This window comes from Pteropus medius, unplaced genomic scaffold, assembly GCF_902729225.1.
Source record: "Pteropus medius unplaced genomic scaffold, Ma_sr-lr_union100, whole genome shotgun sequence".
In the NCBI taxonomy this organism is placed as follows: domain Eukaryota; kingdom Metazoa; phylum Chordata; class Mammalia; order Chiroptera; family Pteropodidae; genus Pteropus; species Pteropus medius.
This window is the reverse complement of record NW_024342475.1, coordinates 4,058,750-4,082,792: the sequence shown is the minus strand read 5'-3', so window position 1 is coordinate 4,082,792 and position 24,043 is coordinate 4,058,750. Positions and strand designations below refer to the sequence as shown.

The 24,043-nt window shown below is 36.6% G+C and overlaps 1 protein-coding gene across 8 annotated transcripts in view; it reads left to right on the top strand.

Moving 5' to 3' along the window:
• MYO16 (myosin XVI) overlaps positions 1 to 24,043 on the top strand; it is a 513,348-nt gene that overhangs the window by 420,174 nt on the left and 69,131 nt on the right. For all 8 annotated transcript variants that reach the window (XM_039866287.1, XM_039866291.1, XM_039866293.1 and 5 more), the window contains 3 exons: positions 11,538 to 11,634; positions 16,477 to 16,723; positions 18,619 to 18,890. In XM_039866287.1, the coding sequence (XP_039722221.1) occupies positions 11,538 to 11,634; positions 16,477 to 16,723; positions 18,619 to 18,890 (616 nt within the window). The remainder of the gene's footprint in view (positions 1 to 11,537; positions 11,635 to 16,476; positions 16,724 to 18,618; positions 18,891 to 24,043) is intronic.

Below are 24,043 nucleotides of genomic sequence, written 5' to 3'. Positions count from 1 at the left end.
AATATGTGGATTACTTCATTTGTGGAAAGAAATCTAAATAGGTTGAATTAAGTCATAGTTTGAAAACAAGTTAAATTAAGCCACTAGTTAACAACTTTCTGCTATTTGGTTTCTTTTTAATCAGATATTTTATTTATCTGAATATATACATTTTTAGTTCAGTCCTACTTTAAGATAACTTTGAAAATAATCCCTCTAGAACTATGTACATTTAATCAAACACTTTCTGTCCTGATTTCCTCAAGCCACAGAAAGGTGACTAGCAGGCACTTAAGGCCATGTGGAACATGCTTGTTTTGCCATGTTATGTCATTTATGTAAAGTGAAAACTTTTGAAACTAATTCTAAGTGGAAAAATAAATGGTATAATCTGATTTTCACACATTTTATATGAATCAACTGGTTAGAGGATGCTTTCTTCTGTGTAGTTATTTGAATGCTATATTCATTTAAAGCCATCTGGACGGATGACGAATGGAGAAACAAATCTGTCAGAGTCAGTTCATGTGATGCAAGGGGTGCTGCTTCAGCACACAGACACTCACAGAGCTCAGGAAAAGTCAGGATTGGGGAGCAGGCCTGCTCCTATATAGGAAGGCTTTCACAGCCATACGTTTCATTGTCGTGTCAGAGAGATTTCTTGAACTTTGGTGTTGGGGAAGCTTTGTGGACAAGCAAAGAAGAGTGTCCTGTGTGGTCCCTTTGAAGCAGGTGCTCATGAGATCTGCTAGTGGAAATTGTAGAAGGAGAAATTTAGATTATAACCTTAGAGCGATTTTACATATCCTCTAACATTTTAAGGCTGAGGAATCAGACATAGACTTTCGGTAACTCATTCACGACTATACGCACAAGAAATAAGCAAAATTAGTTAAACTTTATCTCATCTATCCTTATGATATAATACACTCTCATGTGTGTGTTGTGTGTGTGTGTGTGTGTGTGTGTGTGTGTGTGTGTGTGAAAGATAGATAGAGAGAGAGAGAGAGAGAGCGCCACTGAGACTGAAAAAAATAACAAAGGGTTCTCACGAAAAACAAATCCCCAGCTTTAGTGAAATCTATTTTTTCTATTTGTGTTTATTCACGAAAGAATTACAATAATTAATTATCATCTTCAAATATAATTTTCAAGGTATAGCCTACATTTCATTGTGTCTATGTAAAATATATTGCTTTTGAAGGATTCATTCTTACAGAGCTGTGAATTGCAAGATTAACATTTTCCCATGCCATTAAATAAAATCAGTTAGATGAAAGATTTATTATTTCATTAATTTAAAATAGTACAGTGGAGAAAAGATAATAAAAGTAAGAGTAAGAAACTGTTAAAGTTTTAAGCACCCCCTACATTTTTACATTTTCTAAGACAATTGTATCAGCGCCCTTGGCTCTTATTAGTACAATAAATTAATGGTTTATAACCTTTGTTTTATTACTCAAGGAACACTTCATAAATCAACAATAAGTACAAGGGAGAAAATAGGCTATAAAATTATTCTTTCTCTCATATTCCTTCTCATTCTCTGGAATTATTAATGTTGCAAATAATAGATATTAGGGATCTAAGAGTATCTCTTGGTACTGTGTGCATTATAACTGGGAATTGCTATAAATATGCACATATATTTATTTCCTTTTTTTCTTATACTAAACACTGACATACACATACATGTGTGTTTGAACTCATTTTTGTTATAAAAGTAGCATTCATTTTTAATAAGAAACTTGGAAAATAGAGAAAAGTAAAGAAGAAAATACAGATCACCATTAATTGATCTACTCCAAACGTTTTGTGTGTATTGACTCACTCGGTTTTTAAAAATAATATTACAGATGCTAAATTCTTGGTCAGTGTGCCTCTGGCCCTTATTTTCTGAACTTTATGAGGATGAATATTACATATCTTTTTTTCTTACATATTTTCACACATGGCATGTATATGTGTTTGTTCATACATAGCATATGTGTGTTTCACTATTACATCTCCTACAGGGTCTGGCACAGAGTAGACATTCAACCAATATTTGTTGCATAAATGAATAAACAAACGTCCAACTTATTATCACATTTTCTCTTTGGAAATACAGGTATCCACAATCAGGTCTTGCTGACATGTATGATAGTTTCTCTTTTAAAGTAATTTTATATTTTTCCTCTTAGCTCATTATGCAAAAGGCTTAGTATAATATCTGGCACTTAACAATTGCTAAATAAAAACTGGCTATGTCTATTCATGATTTGTTTCATTTTTTAGAACTCAATCTAATTTTCTCTAACCAGGTTCAATGGTTGATCGACTCAACAAGCGTTTATGCCACAGAGGTTACAAGGGGCAATTATGATGCAATATTAAGAAGGAATGACATGTCCCTCTGCCACAGGGCTTATAGTCTAGTGGGGGTGGGACCATGAACAGTAAACTAATAAATAATTACAGGTTAGGATTCATGCTGGAAGGGAATCAGCCAGGACACTGTGACAGTGAAACAAAGAGGCTGTTGTTTGTATATAGGACAGTGGTCATGAAGGGCATCTCCAAGAGGAACACATGTAGGCTGAGATCTGAAGGATAAAAAGGATCCAGTCACACGACAGGGCAGGGAAGCAGGGTCTGGGGCAGGAGTAGTATGCCAAGACCCGGAGAGGAAGGCAGCCTGAGAGAACAGATGGGAGCAGGATGGATGGAGCACTGAAAACCGGGTTAGAAGAAGAGATATGATGCTGTATAGCAGTGTTTCTCAACCTTTATTTTTTCATATCCCACCAAGGAGAAAAATTGATGAAAGAATTACTATGGAATTAGTACTAGATGGGGGGAATCTTAGCTATTATAATATTTTGTGGTCCTTCAATAATCAGTTCTCATCAATATGTGTCTCTTAACAGCTATAAAAAACATGGAGGTTCTGCCAATGCTTAATCCAATTCTATCTCTTATATATCAATCTAGTTTTCCCTAATTCAAGGCTTATTTAGTCCTTCAACAGCCTTTATTAAGCACCTATTGTATGCCAGGAACCTTGTATCAGCTAAGGGTATTTTTGCACATCTGGAACCAGTTTTACCCTCTGGGGGCAGAATCACCATGTTGAGAATGAGTGCTCAGAGGCAAGTAGGGACCTTATGAGAGTCAAGGCACAACGTTCTATTTTAATTTCAATGTAAGGCTATCAATAAGCTTTAAAGAGCGTGGTAACATGATCTTATTTATACTTTAAACATGAAAAAATATATTGTTGGAAAGAAGAATAGAGCTGAGAAACCAGTTAACAAACTAATGTAGTAGTTCACGTAAGGTAGAGCAATGGTCAACAGGACAAAAGGTCAGTGAGGCAGAGAAGGGACAAGAGACATTCTATTAAATTGTGTGAGCTTGAAGAGTGGAATCTCCTTTAAAACCAAAATATTAATTTAGGTCAGGAATATGGTCAAGCTCTTACTAGTAAGTGTGAATTTGTTGCACACTAGCAGAATTTGGAGCTCTAAATGGTGGCAAAGACTTGGTCCTTTAGGAGTTGAAAGCAGAAGATAATTCACAAAAATAATGTAGATGAATCTCAAAGCAAACATGAACACACCACAGAACAAATATTTGGAAAATTAGGAAAGCTATGTAAGTACTCTTAAGGATGAACAACATAAGATCAGATGCCCAGGATGAAATGTCATGAGTATTTATATTTTTAGAAGTAAAGAAAACATCAGAATACATAGATGGCAGTAAGTCAGCAGATGCTGGTGGCAGAAGGGGTCCTGGCATATGTGTCTATACATGCCCCAGTGAGTACAATGGGCTGTGATTGTGTTTATGCTGCTGTTAATCATTTATAACATACACATTTTATAGGGCAGATAATTATTATTGACATTATTAAGGCCATTTCGTTAAGAAGAAAGACTAAAGGTGCTCTTTAAATGAATACATTAACTTATCCAATGTACTTTCTTTTTTGGTTTTGAAGCTAATCAGTCTTGTTTAGGTTAAGCTTGGGTTTGCTTTTCACAATGTGTCACTTTGGGAGAAATAGATTTGTTTTTTTTTAACTGCTCTTGATCATATAGATATGATTTTCATAATGAAATAATATATAGCATCACACAGTGAGCAATTCACTAGTAAGATCAAAATAGTCATTTTTATTCATCACTGCTTACTGTACAGGTCATACTGTTCTAGGTGAGAGTTATTAATTTTTCTTAACCTGTAATTATGTGTAATTTGAACCAAACCACCTTCTTCAAATACCAGAAGATACAGTACTTTATTAGATGTGTATGGCTATAATTATCTTTTCTATGTTGAAGTTAACTTCAAGAATAGTCTATTTATAATAAAGAGAACTTGTATTTTAGTATAAATGTATCCTTTGAGGATGTTTAAAAGTACATTCAGAGCCAGGCTGAACATTAGAATATTTCTATTTAGTAGTTTTTCAAAGCTACTATGACAATACAAAATATTGAAAATAAGCACAAAATATTGAAAATAAGCACAAAATAATGGTCATCCTTAAAAACTCAAAGAATCAAAGAAACAAATTGGTGAAATATGTGAATTTAACCTGGAGAAGATGAATTTTAGTTAAATGTTGTTTTTTACTTCATGAAAGGATAGATGGTATTCTGTTCAACCTCTCACCTTAGAGCCTGGCACAGTGCCTGGTGTCAGGAAGGCCCTTGGCAAATGTTTGATTTATGGATGGATGGTGGATGGATGGATGGATGGATGGATGGATGGATGGATGGATGGATGGGTGGATAGGTAGATAGGTGGGTGGATGATGAGTGAATAGACTGATAGGACAGACACATGATAGAATCGATGGACGAATAAATGTGAGACAAGGAAAATCAGGAAAGGTATAAGATACAATGCACTTGAGAGCTATGTGAAAATGATATAGAGCCAAGAATGAGTGAAGGACTGTTCATAGCATGCATGTGTAAACGTTGGGGCTTGGGGAGCTGATTCTGTTTGGAAGGGATTGCCTAATAGGTATAGAAAGTGCTTTTCATGGTAAAAGTAGAAAGGACAGTAATTTAGAGGAGCACAATAACATTCTCAGATCAGCAGAAAGAAAAATGAGTCCGATGGGAGAGTGATGGAGACATCAAATCACATAAAATAAAGAATATATTGTTCATATCATCATCATCATCAGTAAAGCTGTTTAAAAAACTGGGAACAGATTTACATAGTAAGGCACTTTATGAGAAACCGGGACATTTTTTTTTGGAATGCCAACATAATAGTGAAAGAAGATAACTACTTTTAATGCAACTATGGTATTATACATCATGATTTTAATGGGAAGTGTTTCTTAGAATAACACTAATGTTTTTAGAGCAAAAAATGATTAAAATTTTTCAAGATTAACTTTTTACCAGTAATAATGAAAATAAAGCATTTTTGAAGCAAAAAAAAATAAGCATTCACAATAAACTATTTCTATTAAAATATAATTTATGGTAATTATTAATAAAAACATTCTAATAATTATAGATATAGATATGAAGGAATATATCTAAAATAACACTGAGAATGATAGTAACATCATTCAAAAAAAGAATCCTGTGCATAAAAATGCTATAAGCCCTTGATAATATCTACAGAAGTTCAACATTGGTTTTCTGCTCTCAGGGAGCACATGAGAAGTTAAAATAATAGTAAGTAACATCTCTTTTAGAAGAGTAAAAAGTATTAGCTCTTAAGAGATTAATAAAGGTTATTATGCAAACCCAGAAGTACACATTTTAGCTTGCAGGCAACATGGAATCATTGAAAGTTTCTGGAAGATTGACAAATCAGAGGCAGTGTTCAAGGTGAATTGAGGATTCGGTAAAGTATTAGAGAATGAAGTGCATTTTAGATTTTGTTTTACAATAATCTTATACCGAGAGTGTGCTGGCACCAAAAATAGAATTTAACATCTTTATTTCTTGAACCACATTAGGTGTATTTTTATAAAACGAAGGAATTTATATAGTTCAAACAGATTTAGTGTTTAAGATTTCATTATTTTACATGATTTTTAAAGAAATACCTGAATTCATGCTGTAGTCAATGTTCATTAAAAATGCTTTCTTTGAAATTCGTTTTATTATTGCAGTTACTTTTATTTTCTCTACCTTAATATATATAACTTATGATCTTTATATTTTTCCAACATTATCCTAGCCCACAGATATTTCACAGTGAAGTTGAATATTCAGACAAATCCAGGAATTCAGTGATAATTATAGAGATATGTACAAGATACATTAGTGACATAGATATGCTATTATAATTAATTTATTATTATATAGTACATGCTAAATTGAGAGTTCACTAAGTTCCCATTATGGAACAGCAAACAATATGATACAGTTTGAGAATAAACAAGAATACATTGAAAAAGATCCATACTGTAGAAAGTTTAATAAACATTTCAAAAGAGTTTGAACATTATCCTGAAAATTATGACCTGCAATTAAATCATTTTAAGCACAAAAGCAATGTAATGAGATCAATGTTTAGAAAGATCACGGGGAAGTTAGTTTTGTCTTTCATCTCCCAGACAGTGAGGGGTAGTCAAAGGGAGATATCCCTATAAAGGTGAGCTCAGTCATCTGCACCTCCTGTGGGATCCTGGGGTTGCCATGGAGACAGAGCGTAGGTCTCTCTACCCCTCCACAACCTCTGTGCTCAAGCTTGGTCACCCTCCTCTTAGCATCTCTATGATTGGAAGTAGCAATCAGTGAGGAGGAGGAGGAGGCAGAAGGAGAAGGAAGAGGAGTTGAAGATCTTCACAGGTTCCCTTAGTATCTCTCTTCTGTACAGCCTCCAGGCCACCTACACTCCATCACAACCTCCGTTCTAGCAATGTCTGTTCTCCTGCAGCCTGCATCTCTAAAAAAAAAAAAAAATCCCTGAAAACTATAGCAGTAATTGAAGCTTTCGAAGTCATCAATGACAATTTCATTTAATCTTTCAAAATCTGTCACTTCAAAAAAAAAAAACTAATGGTTTTCTAATAAAAATAGCGATGACTATAATTCACAGATGGTTTACTTTCACAGGAGTCAGAATGACATTAACATTTTCATCTCAGATCAGAACCCTCTGCATTAGTGCACAGGGAGAGGGCTCAGTAGGAGAACATTTCAATCTCTTTTCTCTGGTTGTGAGAAATATCTTTTTATAAGACAATGCAACAAAAACCAAGAATGTAGGAGATCTGAACATTTGGTCTCATTTGGATGAATCCTAATTTGTCAGATTTGATATAAAACTCTAAGACACTGATACAGAGTAACTTTATATAAATTCATTCCATAGAAAAATTAAAATGGCCAACATTTTTCTCCTAGTCCACGTCAGTAATAGACAATGTTAAATTCCTGCAAATTTAGAATTTATGTGATCTTGTCTGGGGTTTCCTGATTAACAAAGATTCCTAGGTTTATGCTCCACTAATCCTTAGCATCAGTGATAACAGAGGACTTAAAGACTAAAATGCACTAAGAATAGTTTCTAAGGAAGAAATCCAAACTACTACTAAAGGGCTAATTTTATTCTTTCAGGAGTGAATAAGCATTAACTACAAACATAGCATCTTTAAAAGACCAGCAAAGTCAAACAAATGTTAACATTTTAAATGAGAATCTCTAAATATTGCCAATCTACACATAAATTATATGGTAAAGATATGAATGAATGAATGAATGAATGAATGAATATGAAATAATGAATCAGTTCATTGGATAACTGTCAAGTATACTAAATAGCCGAATGAAGTACTTTTCCGATTATCTGAATGTGATGGCAGCACAATACCCAGCCATGTCCGCAGTCTTTAGCTATGTCTTAGCAGGATACTTAGAGATTCAGACCTTCATTCTCTCCTCTTACCACTGAATCAGAAGCCCAGAAACCCTCCTCACTTTCAAAGCCCTTGATTTACTTCTACAGGGAGAACTTTCATGGGCATAAATAACTATACCAAAAACTCACCAGGAACTTTGGGAACTGGCCTGTCCTTCTGGCTCTCACCATTAGACGTGTCTACCTGTCTCGCGTGCTCCATCTTCCCTTGAACATGCCTTATGCCTCATGTGTCTACCCTCCTCCTCTCTTGTCATTATCCCAGTCACAGCAAGAACTTCATTTTTCTGCCTCCAAGTCTGGCTTGACATGCAGATCTGCCGTGTGAAACCCTCAGACCACTTCTTAACTACCCTCTGTCAGGTCCTATGGAATCTCCAATGTGTGATGGGAAAAATCCACTTCATCTTTCATATTTACTCTCTAATTTAGCCCCCATATATGAACTAAAAACTGGTTATTTCCTGGAAATATTTTATTATGAGATTTCACTTTTTCTCCATAAAGGAGAAGGTTCAGCTAAATCATTGTTCCCTAATCTTATGTCTTATGTCTGCACATAAGTGGACCATTTTCACTCCACACTCCAGTTTTTTTCCTTTTATTTCCACCATTTACTGACTTCCATGACTTATTTCCAGCTTTCTGAATGACTTCAGGGTCTGGCTTGTATTTTTGTTGTCCATCATGCCTTATTTCCATCCTTGAAGACATTATCATCCATCACTATGACTCATCTTATACCAGGACTTCACAGATTCTCATCTTCTCTAATCTGAATCCACCCTCCCCACATACCTACCACTTTTAAGATCAAGAATATATCTTCAGATTCTTCAAGAGATGTAAATATATATGTATAATGGTAAATATGCAATGCAATGTAATAAGGGAAATAAAGAACCATTCATAGAGTGGTCTGGGAACACAAATGAAAGTCATCAAAACTCTACTGGAAGTGGAAAGATGAGTATTAAAAAATCGAATAATGGAGGTGGGTTTTATTTCCATTGTAAAGGATAAATAGAGGTCAGCCAGCAGATAAGCAATTGTGTTAGAATCTTCTAAACCCAAATTGTTGATTGCATTATATTGTCACCCCTCGCCAAACAACTACCACTCAAAGGCAAGCCCAGCAATTCATTCTCCAGTTTGAAGAAGGAACTTTATAGATTTAAAATACAATTTCAAAAATTATTTTTATAAATTTAGTTCTGATCCTCTTTAAGTCTTCCAGTTAAACTACATTGCTCATAGGGAAATGTCCATGTTTTCCTGGAATATCCTTCATGATGTGGCCACCAGTTACATGTGCAGCCTCTTCCCTCACCACTTTTCACACAGGTATATCCCAACATGATTTAACATTTTCTGCTTCTTGCCTGTCACATGCTAATTTTCCCAAATTCAACTTTTCTCACCATCCATAGGCACCCTGGAAAATTCCTGTTTATCCTTCAAGACTAAATGGCTTAGGAAATGTGCTTCTCAGTGAACCCTTCCTGATTCCATCTTGATCGCCTCCCCCTCACTGAGCGTGTATTCTTGAAGGATTTACTCACTGCTTATTTTCCCCAGTAAATTATGAGCTCCTTGAGGAGAGGGACCTCCTTTGTATCTCCAAAATCTGGCATAATTCTCAAGATAAACCCAATTTGGTGTTTTGAATGGCTCTTAGAAATATCACTATAAGAAATCTTCATCATCCATCCAGCTCTCTTCCTGCCCACGGTCTTCATTTAAGTAAGGGGATGGACCTAGAATCCAGTTCTCCTATTTCCATTCCGTAGGTCTTTTCCCCATGTTGTGCTCCTTCCATATATTAGTTCCCCTAATGATCATTATTGATTCTACCCATTGTGGAGTCTTGCTGGCTATCACCCTTTTAGAGTTTCATTTTGGGATCTAGGTTTGCATGAATTTTTCCTTTGAGATTTAGTTCTTCACAATAAGTAACATACCACAGTCAGAGATGAACAGAAAGATGACATGCTCCCTCCTTCCCAATGCCTGTCTCACAGATTTGTTCCGCGGTGCTCACAGACAGTACCAACTGTTCTTCCTGTTGACTGCCAAAATAAGTCAACAGTCAGGGAGGAAAAAAAAAGACTGTGAATTATGGAAAATAACTAGGGAGAAAGAATGGCAATACAATGGGGAAAAAAGTAACAACTCTGTAGCTACCCGTCCAGGCAACTGTCTTAAATGTAAGCCCAATAAAAGAAAACTAAATGAAGAAGAACATCTAATCAACCAGAGGCCTCTGAACCAGGACAGTAATTGAGAGCTTTCCTTGTCAATTTAACTAACTTGCCTGACTGCCATAATGCAAGATTCAGGTCCTCGTCGCTTGCAAAACTGTGTTTCGTTAAAACAACAGATTATGGCTAAGGGGAAAAGTTAGATGGAAAGATGGGAAGTGACAAAATATGTTTGGAGTAAACTCAGTTTCCATATGAAAAGGTTCATAAACTGCCTCTGGCCAAGCACTCTGAAGACAAGTCTGACCTATAAACCTTTCCAGTACCTAATGATGTGTATATACGTGCAAGCTTCGGGTGTCATTGTGATATATGACATAAGCTGCGCGGTGTTGTCATTTTAATGTCCCTAGCTCATGCTTGGGAGCACACGTTAGTCTTCCTCTTATTTTAATGGTGTTTGTTTCAAGTGCTGAGAATATGATTATGAACATATCACAAGAGTTGCCTAAGCAGTATTTCTTCTTTGTCTAACAGAACATCACCTCAGAGCTTCCATAGCGCTTCATGTTAGTATTTACCAGGTTTTTCTGCAATTATTTATGTCTGCTTCCCCTAAGAGACTGTGAGCACTTACATTGTGAAGGGCATTCCTCACACCTACCACAGTTCTGTGAACTCTTAGAAAATAAGCACAGCGCACAGAAAATTATTTTTAAAATGCATGGATGTGACTTATTATGTGTTTTTAAGAATTTTCTGTGGCAACTGTCTTCATCAATAGTGGCGTGTTTGGGCCAGCTTGCATATCACTAGCACTTTTCATAGAAACTAATTTGGCGACATGCTGAAATTTCTCTTGAAAAATTTTAGAGTAGAATGTTCATTTTATACTACTGTTTATACAAGCATCTAGAAGATCATTGCTCATACATGACTTTGTAGAGACTTGACTTTGGTGCCACAGTTCTAGAGTTACAGTTGTAGACATAGAATTTATAATGACACAGTTTAGTAAAAAAATAATTGAAATGAGACAATTTTGTGTGTCTGCCATTTTATGGACTCATCCTCCCTACTTTGAGTTGAGAACAGAAAAAGATCACAGAGGAAAGATAGGGGTCTGGCTTTGAAGTGTGAGAATTCATTTATACGGATGGTTTTAACTTCTGAGAGGCAAAGTCCGTCAGAGATTTGCACTGCATGCTGCAACTATCACTACTGTAGTGTGTAGGCTTTACAAACATTGATGACAATATAGACACACAACAAACATACGTATTAGAACAAAACCTTTGGGATTGTGATGAAATATAACAGTGTTAAAAATAAGGAAGATATATTGGAATGAATTTTATTGGCTTTACTTCTTTTAATTGTCTTCTGGAAAAATCTCTTGCCCGATGTCTTTTCCATCATCATTTTAGCATCTACATGCTGTTAAATGTTTCCCTACTGTTTGCATTTTAGATGGGAGTCCGAAAAGTGTTTCTGAAATACTGGCATGCCAACCAGCTCAATGATCTGTGCCTACAGCTGCAGAGAAAAATTATCACCTGCCAAAAAGGTAACAAGAACACACTAACATTTCTCAACTTTCCTGAGTTGTGGAATACTCCGTGATTTAGTGCACTCTCTAGTTTAAATGTCAGTGGGATCCACATTATAGTGGGCCACTCCATCCCAAATATACATTTGGGAAACAGTTTTCAGGAATTTAGGAAGCACCGTGGCTTAGTTTGCTCTTTACATGTCTTATCAGCATATGCAGACACTGCTCATGCTTTATCTATTTGGTCGTCGTTCCATCTGAAATTTTCACCTATGTCACAATTTGGAAGAGGGGATATTCATATCCTATGATTTATGCATCCTCTACCTCACAAAGATTCATTCTCCTTGATCCTGACAAGGAGAGTGTACCTTCAAACCCCCAGTGATGAGGGCGGAGGGGGAGAACCCATGTGGCACTTAGGTCCAGCTATGCAGCCAGATTCCTAAGCCAGTTCAGTCAGTACCACTTGTATGCTGAAGCTTGGAGGACTGGAACAGCCAATTATCCAATTCTGCATGTGCCATGGAAAAATCTTTGACTTTATTTTTCCTTTGTGAAGTGATAATATATTTGGAGTATTATCTTTATTAGCAGATAACTTTTTTTTCATTTTAAGAGGAATTGAGAAATTACATTTCAAATATTTTTCTCCTATCAAAACCCAAGAGACCATCAAAAATGGGTACATTTTAAAAATCATGACTATGCCTCACATAAAACACAGGATAGATTTTTAATTTTTATTTGCTTAACAATTTAATTATATGTTATAAATATAATATTTAAAGAAAAGTAAAAAGGAGAAATTAATCTGCATGCTAGTTTTGAGTGGAACTAGTTATAATAGTTAAGCTCTCTGATATATTTGAAACTATTCAAAACAAACAAAGCTGACTCATAGGATGCAGAAATTGGTTTTATTCAGCTCAAGCTTCTGTCCATTTCAATCCCTGTGGGACTTGTCCAGGCATGCCCCTTGTGAAATCTCCAATGTCCCGTCATTTCCCGATGATAAAAAAATTCTGCTATACCCTAGTCCCTAGCAAGTCCAGCCCAAGTAATGCTCAAAATTCAGAACCTCGTTCCATGTCAAAACGTCCCTCTCAGCAGTCTTGGGCCCTGAAGGTGCACACTGGGTGTGATTCTCACCCTTGCCTCCTCGAGTGAGCACAGAAACGAGGATACAGGGCGGCTCTTCTTTCTGATCTGGCTTCGGGTCCCTCTGGCAGGACAAACAAGTGTTCAGTAGCTCTTCAAATATGTGTGCACATCTCAGGGCTTGTCTTCACAACACACCTGAGAACTGGCAAGACCTCTCCTTCTGACGGTCACTTATAATCCCCCCAGCCCCTGGGCACCCCATGGACACTCTCTGCCTAGATGCTCTCTAAATAGGAGTCTTGTTAAATGACTCCAAGCAGACATCGCCTGTCTTGAAAATCATGTCTGGTGCCTGAGAAACACACTCTGGGACCCTGACAGGTGTAGCTTCTCCCAGCAGAGCCACCCTCCATTCAGTGCCTGGCAGCAGCTGCTGGCGCAACATCTGCCTTCTCAGACCTCACAGTCCACAAACACTCCGAGCTCCAGAGTCACATGGCAGGTTCTCTGGGTGGTCTCCTGAAGCCACTTTCATTAGCCTGAAGGTTGGCGGCAGTGTGGGGGAACTTCCGGTGAAAGAGAAGACCCACCTTCAACTCTCAGCAGGTCCTGCCTCTGTGGGTGATGATAATACAGCCTCCTTACCTTCAGTATAGAGAGAGGCTGGAGTCACAGGTCTGTTTTGGAGATGCTTTTGCAATTCTTGTTTGTGTGGTCAGCCCCGACAAGCCACCTTGTCATCAGAGTACCTGCAGCCTCAGCACCACTTGGGCATGGTTAGAAATGCCGAAGCTCAGGCTCCACCCCAGAACTCCTGAACCAGAATCTCCATTTGCAGCCTCAGTTGAAACTGGGATGAGAAGAATCCCATTTATAAGACCAGTGCTCTAACCACCGAGCCGTGGAGCCAACTGAGAATCTAATTTAATATTGTGTTATATATACGTAGAATGAGGTATCAGATTCTTCTGGAAAGTTTCCTTAAATATAATTAAAAAAATGTGTACCTCATCTTCTATCAGAGGTGCTCACTAGAAGTTCCTCTTCTATTTAGTTACAAAGATTAAGTTGCTGTGTCCTTCTGACCTGAAACAAAAGAAATGTGCAGAATTCTAGTTATCTTTTAATCTCTAAGGATAAAAATTGAGAATTGTCTAAAAAAAAGGTATCAAGGTAAAAATCATAATTTCATATTGTATAAATGAAATAATAGATATAAAAGCATTTTTTTAAATTATAGGCTTTTAAATGCAAAGCATTATTGATTTTTTTTTTTTTGTATCTCTTGGAATAGTTCCTTCAATACTTTTTGCAAGTAAGAAATTTACTCAAAATTTATATAATCTGGAGTCTTTTCCAGTTATTCAAGTGTACTCATTTTTCTTTGTAAATATTGGGAGGAAGAAAGCTATAACTTTTAAATTTAAATTCGGCATTTCTAACCATGCCCAATTATTTGTAACCAATTATTTGTAACAGAAGTTTTTCTCTGACTATATATGCTCATTTTGTCCTGGAAGAAACTCAAAATTTGAATGCTGTGTTGGAAAAGCAGTCTTTTGAAATTGTCAGAAAGAGAACAAATATCAATATATATTTGTGGCAAATTTGTTTTTATTAGTTGTCCCTTATTAAAGATACTAAATTTTAGCAACTGGTATCATTTTTAAAGAATTTGAAAAGGTTGTTCGTAGGAAATTTAAGAAAATTGAGTCCTCTGGATGCAGGACAATAGAAAGCTGGGTGAACGTGAATATAATGAATAGCTCTGCTATAGGTGGAGGTCACAAGAAGTCTGGCACATCCACATTAATCTTCCCGTTACTCCAAGAGATTAAACATCTTTAATATATCCTCATTTTCATCCTTCTGAAAGTCAATGTCTCAGTTTGTGGGTTTCTTTTTTTTTTTAATGTAACGAGAATAAACAAACAATGAGGCCAATTTGAAGCTGCTTCTCTCTCTCGATGTTCCCATTCTGCACTTTATTCCCCATTTTATCTTCCTGGAAGTCTGGTTGTACCTTTTGCTGATTAGATTTCTCCCCTTTAGATTAGTTCAGCATGACTCTTTTACAGTGAACTCAATACCTCTGCATTCCAAAGAAACTAAACACTTAGTGATGCCGGTGATGCCGTCTGAGAAAAAGCCTTAAGCATTTTAGGTGTCTGCATATTACTTGCCTCTGAAGACATAATTGTGGACAGTTGTTTCAGCCTACCACCTTCTAATCAAGTAAAGGCATTAAAGTGAATATCATAGGTAACCCACACATTTGTTCTCCTATATCATTGGACTATTTTAAGGGACTCAATGTTTTATAGGCTTTCTTCCTCCCCTACAGACTAAAGTGTCTTTGCTACATACATTGATTTTCCCTGAAATTATAGATCTTCTTATAATCTGAACAATTTTTTCTAATCTTAAAAAATTAGAATTGGAAGGAACAGCTCCCTAGAGTCAGAAGGCCCAAACGGGGTTTCTGTACCTGCATTTATCCACAGCGTCCAGGAGACGGGCCATTTTGCTCTTGCGAGCATGCTCAAGGACTTGGAGCAGAGTCCCTTTATCACGAGAGAGCCTGATCCATTTACCCCCTCTGCTCATTGTTAAAAAGTTTTTCCTCACATTAATCGCCAATGTGCTACCCTGTGACGTCCTCACTGGTGATCTGCTTTCAGCAGAGCTACAGATGGCATCTGTGTAGATGGAGGCTAGGAGAATGAGTTTGGCCTGATTAGCACAGAGACTTGAAATCCTGGCTCTACCATTCATTGGTTGTGTTTACTTGGAGGATGATACATCGAACTCAGAATAAGAATTTCCTAAAACATTCTGATCTCGTGTTAAAAGAGGATACCTAAATTCGGTAATGATATCTCTAAAGGCAAAAATCCTTAACCTGAATGCGATCGTGAAGATATTATTCATAATAAAGCTTACATACTATTAGGCCTTACTGATCTTCTCTTTCTTTGTATACAAAATGGAGATAACGATATATTAATTATCATCGAATTTGGCACTAAGGATGGAATAGAGTGCCGAACACATGGAATTGCCTTTAAATAGTGGTCACTATTTTTTATTTTCATGTCTTATATGTGTACTGATATGTTAGCAGTTTCAAAGTGTGTTCACTCAATTGTTTCCCCCAATTCTTACACATCTTACACATTTTTTCTAACCCTGCTTCATCAGGGAGCAGAAAGGATGTCCTATATTTCTATACAATCTGTTCCCAGAGTCTTCAATGCAGTATTAGTATTTCTAGGAATTAAATCACAGTCCTATTAACAATATGTGCATGCTGTTTCCAAAGACTATATCCAGGAGCCTCAGATGTTTGTTATAATCTGATATAATGAAAGCTAGTCAATGAGCCCTAAAATAGTCCACTTGGAGCCACACCCCCAGATTCTCTGGCATTTGGACCTACTTCTTTCCCACTGACTTTAGTTTAGTCCATCAATGGCCAGTCTCTCTTCCCAAAAGAAATGTGGAAGCCTTATGACCATAGTACCTGCACAATCTCATTCAGTTTAAAGATTCGTGCCTCTGGTGTTATCATTACTGAATTTAGATGTCTTTGTTAATACAAGATTAGAATGTTTTAGTGAATTCTTTTTCTGGGTTAAATATCTTATTTTGCAGCTGCTCAGACAAATATATTGTGACTTTTGTTTGTGCGTGTCTGGGTTTTTTGCTTTTGTCCCTCTCATTGACCCATGATTGCATTCTTTTATATGGAAGTTATAAGAGGATTTCTAGCACGCCAGCACTTGCTTCAGAAAAGAAGCATCAGACAGCAAGAGGTCACATCCATCAACAGCTTTCTGCAGATTACAGAGGACATGGGACTGAAGACCTATGATGCTCTGGTCATTCAGAACGCTTCGGACATTGCCAGAGAAAATGACCGGCTCCGGAATGAAACAAATGCTACTTACCACAAAGAGAAGTTGGAAGCCAGGAGCAAGCAAGAGGAAGGAACCAAAAGGTAAAAGTGGATAGCATGCAATTTTAATTACCTATGTAATTAATCCAGCAGAGTCAAGAAAGTTCCGATAGCCCTTAATGCAAAGTTCAATCGAATGTGATAGTAGTTATGGTATCAGGCATATATGAATACATGGTTTATTTGAAACCTCCCAGCAATCTAAAAGAATGCTTTTCCTGTGCTTTCTTTATATGAAATAAATGTTACATGTGTTAGTTTAGTCATATGAAATAATTATTGCTTCACCTACAATGCTTGTATCACCTACTGTATTAAGCACAAAGTTTTAAAGCATCTACTATTTCTGTCTTAGCTGGGTTCTTGACATCTTTATACAGGTGTCACATATATAGAACTGACAAAGAAACTTCTGGAAATCTGACCCCAAAAATGTAGAAGCCACTCTGAAAACATAAAAATAGTGAAATAGTAAATGTTTATATAGATGTTGCTCTTAGTAAACTGTCACATGTTCTTTGCCAGTAAGGAAAGCTTTGGGGAAAGCCTCTTATTTTAAAGTTCACTTTGGAGACTGATTTTGAAATAGAAACATGGGGGAACGTTTAATCTATTAATCTATTAAATCTACTTAATCACTCTCGCCTCTCTGTGAATGATGACACCTGTGATTCACTGTACCCCTCCCTGTGAGAGTAGGGACTTGGTCCTTTGAATCTTAATTCACTGTCAGGGAGATGTTTGTTTTTTCATAGGAACTTGGTAATATCTAGTAGTTTCTCACTGAAAATGACTCCCCTTTGCCTTGACTGCCTATGTCAAATGATTTTTTTTATTAAAGTGGAAATGGTGATATTTTTCTCACTAATTAGCTTCAAATATCTCAGTGATTAAATACTGAAAAAAAACCCTTTGTATGGAAAACTGTAATTAAACATTACAGGGAAAACAAATTATCCACTGAGTGCCATGCTTTCATCTTCAGCTAGTTCATTTTCTACATAGGCATCTGGCTCTGCCTTGCGGTAGATCCCAGCCCTGTTGGTGCTCTGCCACACAAAGATATAATTATAAAAACAAATTCTCGGAGACTCCTTATAAAATGAATGCATTGGCATCTCTCTAGCACATGATTACATTGACATGTGAAGCCAGAAGCAATTTTTTTAAACCAGATAACTATTAATTTTATATGACTTCCAGAATAATATTTGTTATTTTCTCTGTTGGAGCTAAACAGCCACCCCAATTTCTCAATTTGATTATGTGTTCATTTGCCTGATATAAAATTAAGTGAAGAAGTAGTTGTCTATTTATTTATTGAATACCAGTAGTTCACTTGGCATTAGACAACCAGATGGAGTAACAGAAGAAAAATAATAATTCTGCACATAATGCAATAATTGCCAATGAAATTTAAATGGTAAGGGAGAGAGAGAGAGGAGGAGGAAAGAAAAAAAAATGTAAATCTCTGATAGTTTAAGTACATACTGTTTTGCAAGGGGAAGCGGTGATGAACTCCTAGCGTTTGATGCATCAGTAACTCTCATTTTAATAAAAATGAATTCCCCAGAAATTATCATTCAGATTGAAATTCTGGTTTCTTGATTTGCTTAATAATCAGAGTGTGAAAAATTCATTCAGTGAATGTCTGATAGAAAATGTGGCACTCCTCAAGAAGTGTTGCATTTGTGTGAGATATTTTTTAAGTAATAATGATGTATCTCCAACATGCTCATCTATCATAAAGGAAAGGGCAGCTTTCTCTGGATGTACCAGCTTCCAGAGCACTGCACATGCATCCTCCAGCCTCTGCAGGAAAGGCTATTCACCAGAAAGCTGCAATTATGTCTGCTTGAGTAGGTTCATTGTTACCATCTGAATAATACATCTGGGACTCTCTGGTGGGGTGCTGTTTGTGTTTTATTCCCCTGAAGAGCTGAAGACAAGAGTGGATTCAGGTATTTCCACTGCAGCTCCATCCCAGTCCCCGTGGCTGTGGACAGCCTGGTCCAGTCCTTGGCTGGCCCATCTGCCCGGTCTCCTTCTCTGCACTCGGTGTTCAGCCTGGATGACAGCAGTGGACTCCCATCACCACGGAAACAGCCTCCACCCAAGCCAAAGAGGGACCCTACCACACGGCTGAGTGCCTCCTATGAGGCTGTGAGCGCCTGCCTGTGGGCCGCAGCCAAGGAATCATCGACTGAAGGTTAGCCACAGGGAAGGAGGAAATGGGCTTGTTGGGTTATTGATGCGCTAACTTCCGGTTTCTGAGTGCTCCGTGGCAGTATTGCTGCCCTAATATATTTTTAATAGGAATAAATCCAATTGTTGGCTTGCCGGAGGCTTTCTAATCATTAAATATAAATAATATTTATTCAAATCTCTAAGCTTCTTAGGAAAAATCTACTTATATATCATTTTCTTAACCCCCACTTCCACATTGAACAAAGAGCCTCAGAAGAGAGCAATTCAGAAAGTTAGTCTCTAGTCCATGTAAATTTTCACTAATTGAAAGGCTAAAAAAATTTATCAGGCTTCCCTATTATCAAAATCGAATTAAAAATTAAGCCTGTTTTATCATGCATTACATGAAACGATTCAACCAAAGGAGAGTCATGACAAGGCAAAATTCAGTTAGTGAAACTTTTGGGACCAGATAACAAAAGTTCCTACTTTGGTAGTCTAGAATTATTTATACAAAAGAGGACACATCACAGTTTATTCTCAATCTCTCGTAGATTATTCTCAATCTATGAGAGATTGAGAATAAACTGTGATGTGTCCTCTTTTGTATAAATAAACTGTAACTATTGTGACTATTATTACTTAATTATTAATTTTTAGAATTGTGAAAAATAGAGAAAGTACTTCTTTGCATAACATTTGCTAACTTTACAGACTTTATTTATCACCTACTAAAAGTTAGTCCCTATTCTAGACCAGGGGGTTACATAATAACTGAAATAAACAAAACTACCTTCCCTCATGGGGTTTACATTCTAGTAGGGAAGAAAGATTGCAAGCACAATAAACAAGTCAAAACATTACGTATCTTAGAAAATGTCACTACAGAGAAAAATAAATTTGGTAAGAGGTGGTACTCAGAATAGGTGAGTTAAAATCTTAAATGAAATGGTCGGTCAGGTTTCACTAGAAAATGTTATACAAACATAAGATGGAACACAATTCTTTCAGTAAATAATTGAACCAGAAAAACAGAGGGAAGCCATAAGCTCATCTTTGGGAAAGATGGCTGACACCAAGGTGGAGGCGTGGAAGCCCATGGACCAGGATCCTGGAGCAATGAGTATGTCCTAGTTATCTTCAACGATGCTTTTTGTTGGTTGCTTTAAGAAAGAATAGTTTTAAGGAGAATTTTTAGTTAAAAAAAGAAAAGAAAATGTTGCTGTTGTATGAGTCATGTTACAATAATACTTAGATGGAGATGTAGGCGAAATTTATAACTTTCGGGAGTAGAGTCCAACTGTGTGTTTTTAGCTTCATGGTAATAAGGACAACAGAAGGTAAAAAAATGACATTAGGAAAATCATCTACAGGAGAGTCTTCAGGTGGATATAGATGTGACCATAGATAAAAAACTAGAACAGAACCTCCTAAGAAACAAGGCATTGTCCCAATGTACAGAAACTAAAAGAGGCTTATAGTCTAAACAGATCTTAAAGACAATCCCTGAGAAAGTAGAATAAATGACATTTCCACCATTTTTACTTTTAGACCACTGTACTAGTTTTGTGGTACAGTTTTCAAAAAGGTGTGATTGAAATGAGAAGAAAGACCTTTTTTGGTATATTGGAAGAGGAAGAATAGTATCTAATAGGCTAAGACTAAAGCAATGGGGAAATGTAAAGTAAAGACTCAAAATAGCATCAGAAGTTGCAAAAACAATATCAAACAAGATTGAAAGTTGCAGTGTGTATAAGATAGAGCCCCATCTAATTTTGAACACTGCAAATAAGCTCTATAAATTTGAATAAGAAGGCCTCAGAATAGCCCCTAAAGTCTAAAAATTCTTTCCATTTGTGCGCATATTAAAAGACCAACTGCCCCGGAGTTGAGCTTTTGGAATAATCAGATGCCAAGTAGGCACACTGTTGTGAAAGGAGACAAAAACAAAATATTGAGGATAAAGTTGATCTTTCTTATGAGCATCAAAAAAAGTGTCAATTAAAAAAAGTTATTCAAAGACCATAGAAGATAAAAATATATCTAAAATAAAATAACAGAAAAAAAATTTAATGAAGAAAAAAGCAAGACCACGGTTGTAAAATTCTGCAATTCCTTACTACTGATAAAGTTGACCTCTCTCACACGAGCATCAAAAAAAAGTCAATTAGAAAAAGTTATTCAAAAACCATAGAAGATAAAAATGTATCTAAAATAAAATAACAGAAAAAAGTTTAATGAAGAAAAAAACAAGACCATGGTTGTAAAATTCTGAAATACCTTACTACTGTAGGGAGTCACAAGGCTCTTAAGAATTGCTGTTGATAAAACATGATGTGATTCATTAGACTTGCAAGATTCTTATGTAAAATTTAAGTTCTTGGAAACTAAATTCAGCTCACATATCATTAAGGTGCTCGTAGGTGTCTCTCTGACAGATAAGAACTCACATTTTGGAGGCTTATAAAAGGGCCAGTCCATAAATCAGTTCCTTTTTTATTATCTACATTATTTATTTTTTTCTTACAATTCATGATTCCTAATCCTGATGACTTTACCATCACCACCATATCTCCTATGGCTGCAGATGAATTCCTGTATTTTGGAATGTGCTCTGAATGCACCTTTTAGAATAAAAAAAATTAACTTGCTTGATCGAACCAAGCAGGCGTGCTGGTTAGTTTTTGTAGCATTAGGAATCAGGGGCCAATATAAGAACTTAGTCACTCAGGCCATCAGTGCCCTGGATTTCTAATTCATAATCGCAAAGGTGGGTACAGTCTTTGTGATAAACCAGCTGTCAGTATCGGCTCGATCTCGTTAATGCCATTGTGACAGGAGCTGAAGGTGTCCAATACAGTAACCACTAGTAACTTGTGGCTATTCAAATTTAAAGTAATTATAATTCAATCAAATTTAAAATTCAGTTTCTCAATCATAGTCACATCCTAAGTATGCAACAGCCATAGGTAAGTAATTTCCCATCATCGCAGAAAGTTCTGTCAGGCAGAACTGATTCTCCGAGTGCCATATTCTCACCACAGAGGCCATACGGTAAGTCCTCACTTCATGGAGGCCATAGGTTCCATGACTTTAAGTAAAAGGACATATAATGAAACCAATTTTGCCATAGGCTAATTAAAATAAATAGAGTCCTGGTGGCATCTCGTCAATGTTATACCAAAACAACATTGCACGAAGTGATGTTATTCAGTACCTGCTGTACTGAGTTTTTTCACCTAGTAAGATGTGACAAAAGGTAGGAAGAAAATTTGACCATTATTTAATATGTTCTGTGAACCCTGGTTTCATAAGAACAAGGACTACAACTGAGGTTAGTTTATTATCTGAGCCATTCCTTTTGGCCTATTAAAAAATAATTTCAGGTCATTTCCTTTTACAAATAAAGCTGCTAATCAATTCAGGAGGTTATAGAGTGAAAGGAGATCTGATTAGAGAATGAAGGCCAAGAATCTAAGAGAAAACAATAATTAGGTCACATTAAAGTCTTAATCCCTGTGGCCAATCCTGCTCTTATTAACACATGCCTTTCCTATAGATTTTTATGCAATAAACATGGATAGTAAAGAGAGGTAGGGTAGAGTGCTCATTTTTTTTTACTACCTTTGTGCCTGAGAAGCTTGAAACATTTTTATGGGCCAGTAAATTTTAACACTTGTTTGCGATCTATTAACAAACTAGAGCCAACTATTTGAAAGTACAGTTTTTTAAAATGTACTTTGCAAACAGTGACTAGGGAAGGAAGAAGAGGAGCCTGGCTTCACTCTCTCTTTGCCAGGGAGCTCATAGCTCCAGTGACCATTTGGAGAGTTGATTCTCTAAACCCAACATGCAGGCTTTCTCCCAAACATGGTGATAACTAGATGGTGAAGTGGCAAATGACAGGTTTTTCTGAGGCAACTGTAGCCTCCATAGATTTACCCTCTGTGAGGTGACCTCCACAGTCACCGTCCCTTCAGATTCAAGCAGCCCATTCCTTATAAATAACATCTTTAGGAATCCTTTTTTTTTTAATTACTGTACAACTTCATTCTCAACACAACATAGTTTATATGTACAGATATAAGAATAATTCAGCTATGTGGCTTAATTTGGAAATAATGTTGTTGTTTTTTTTCTTTTCCACTATCTTATTTATATCTTCGTTCTAGACAACACTTGGCACATAGTAGACACTCAACAAATATGTACTGAACAGATAAATGTTATAGAAATATTTTTTGTGCTGCTTTCGTTAAAGTAGAATTAGCTTCCTATCAATAAATCAAAATGAGCACAATTTGGCAAAGTTCAAAATGTACCCTTGAGATTCCTTGGATTTGGTTTGTCAACATATTTTTTTAGCAGAAGCCCCTTTATAATATTTTTTTCTATTATCTGAAATTTGACAGGAATTAGGTCTTACGTGAGCACTGTCCTGAGGATGTGTTGCGGGACATAACAAGAGAACATGATTGCATGTTTCACAATTTATGACGCATTTGTGCAATCAACACATATTAATTTAGTGTGTTCCATGAGCTTGGCTCCTCCCTGAGGGCCTTGGAGGCCAGTGAGGGAGATAAATGGGCAAACAAATTAATAGGTAAGCAGAGTAATAGCAAAGAGAGCAGGATGGTGTGGAACACAGAGCAGAAGGGCTAGTCTAGCCCTTGTTGGGAATTGAGGATGGGTCTAGATGGATGTTTAAGCAGCATTACACATGTGGAATGCAGCTCAGTGGGTAAAGTTGGGATGAGAGCGAAGATGATGGGCTCCTCCCACCAAAAAATTTGTATAACAAGGTTGCAATACATCACAACTCAGTAGAAGCCCTTTTTGTCCAATTTTTAGCTGGTTGTAAATTGATAACTATATTCACTCCTAAATGCTGTGGGCCACCAGCCAGCTAGCTGGTATTTATTTAGGCATCCTTTATTTCCTTGCTACACACTTAGTTTACTCTGCAACGAGGCAAAATCACACTGGGAAAACTGGAATACAATAGATACGCATGCACACAGATACAAATGTTTTCTTGCTGAGCAAGCTTCTCATTCCTTTTTTCTCATCTATTAAATATGTAGGTATCTTGCTCTCAATGAGAAGGGGCCAAATAATTCATGTCCTGGAGCAAATGGTAACTTAAAAGTCACTTGACGTGCCTTAGTAACA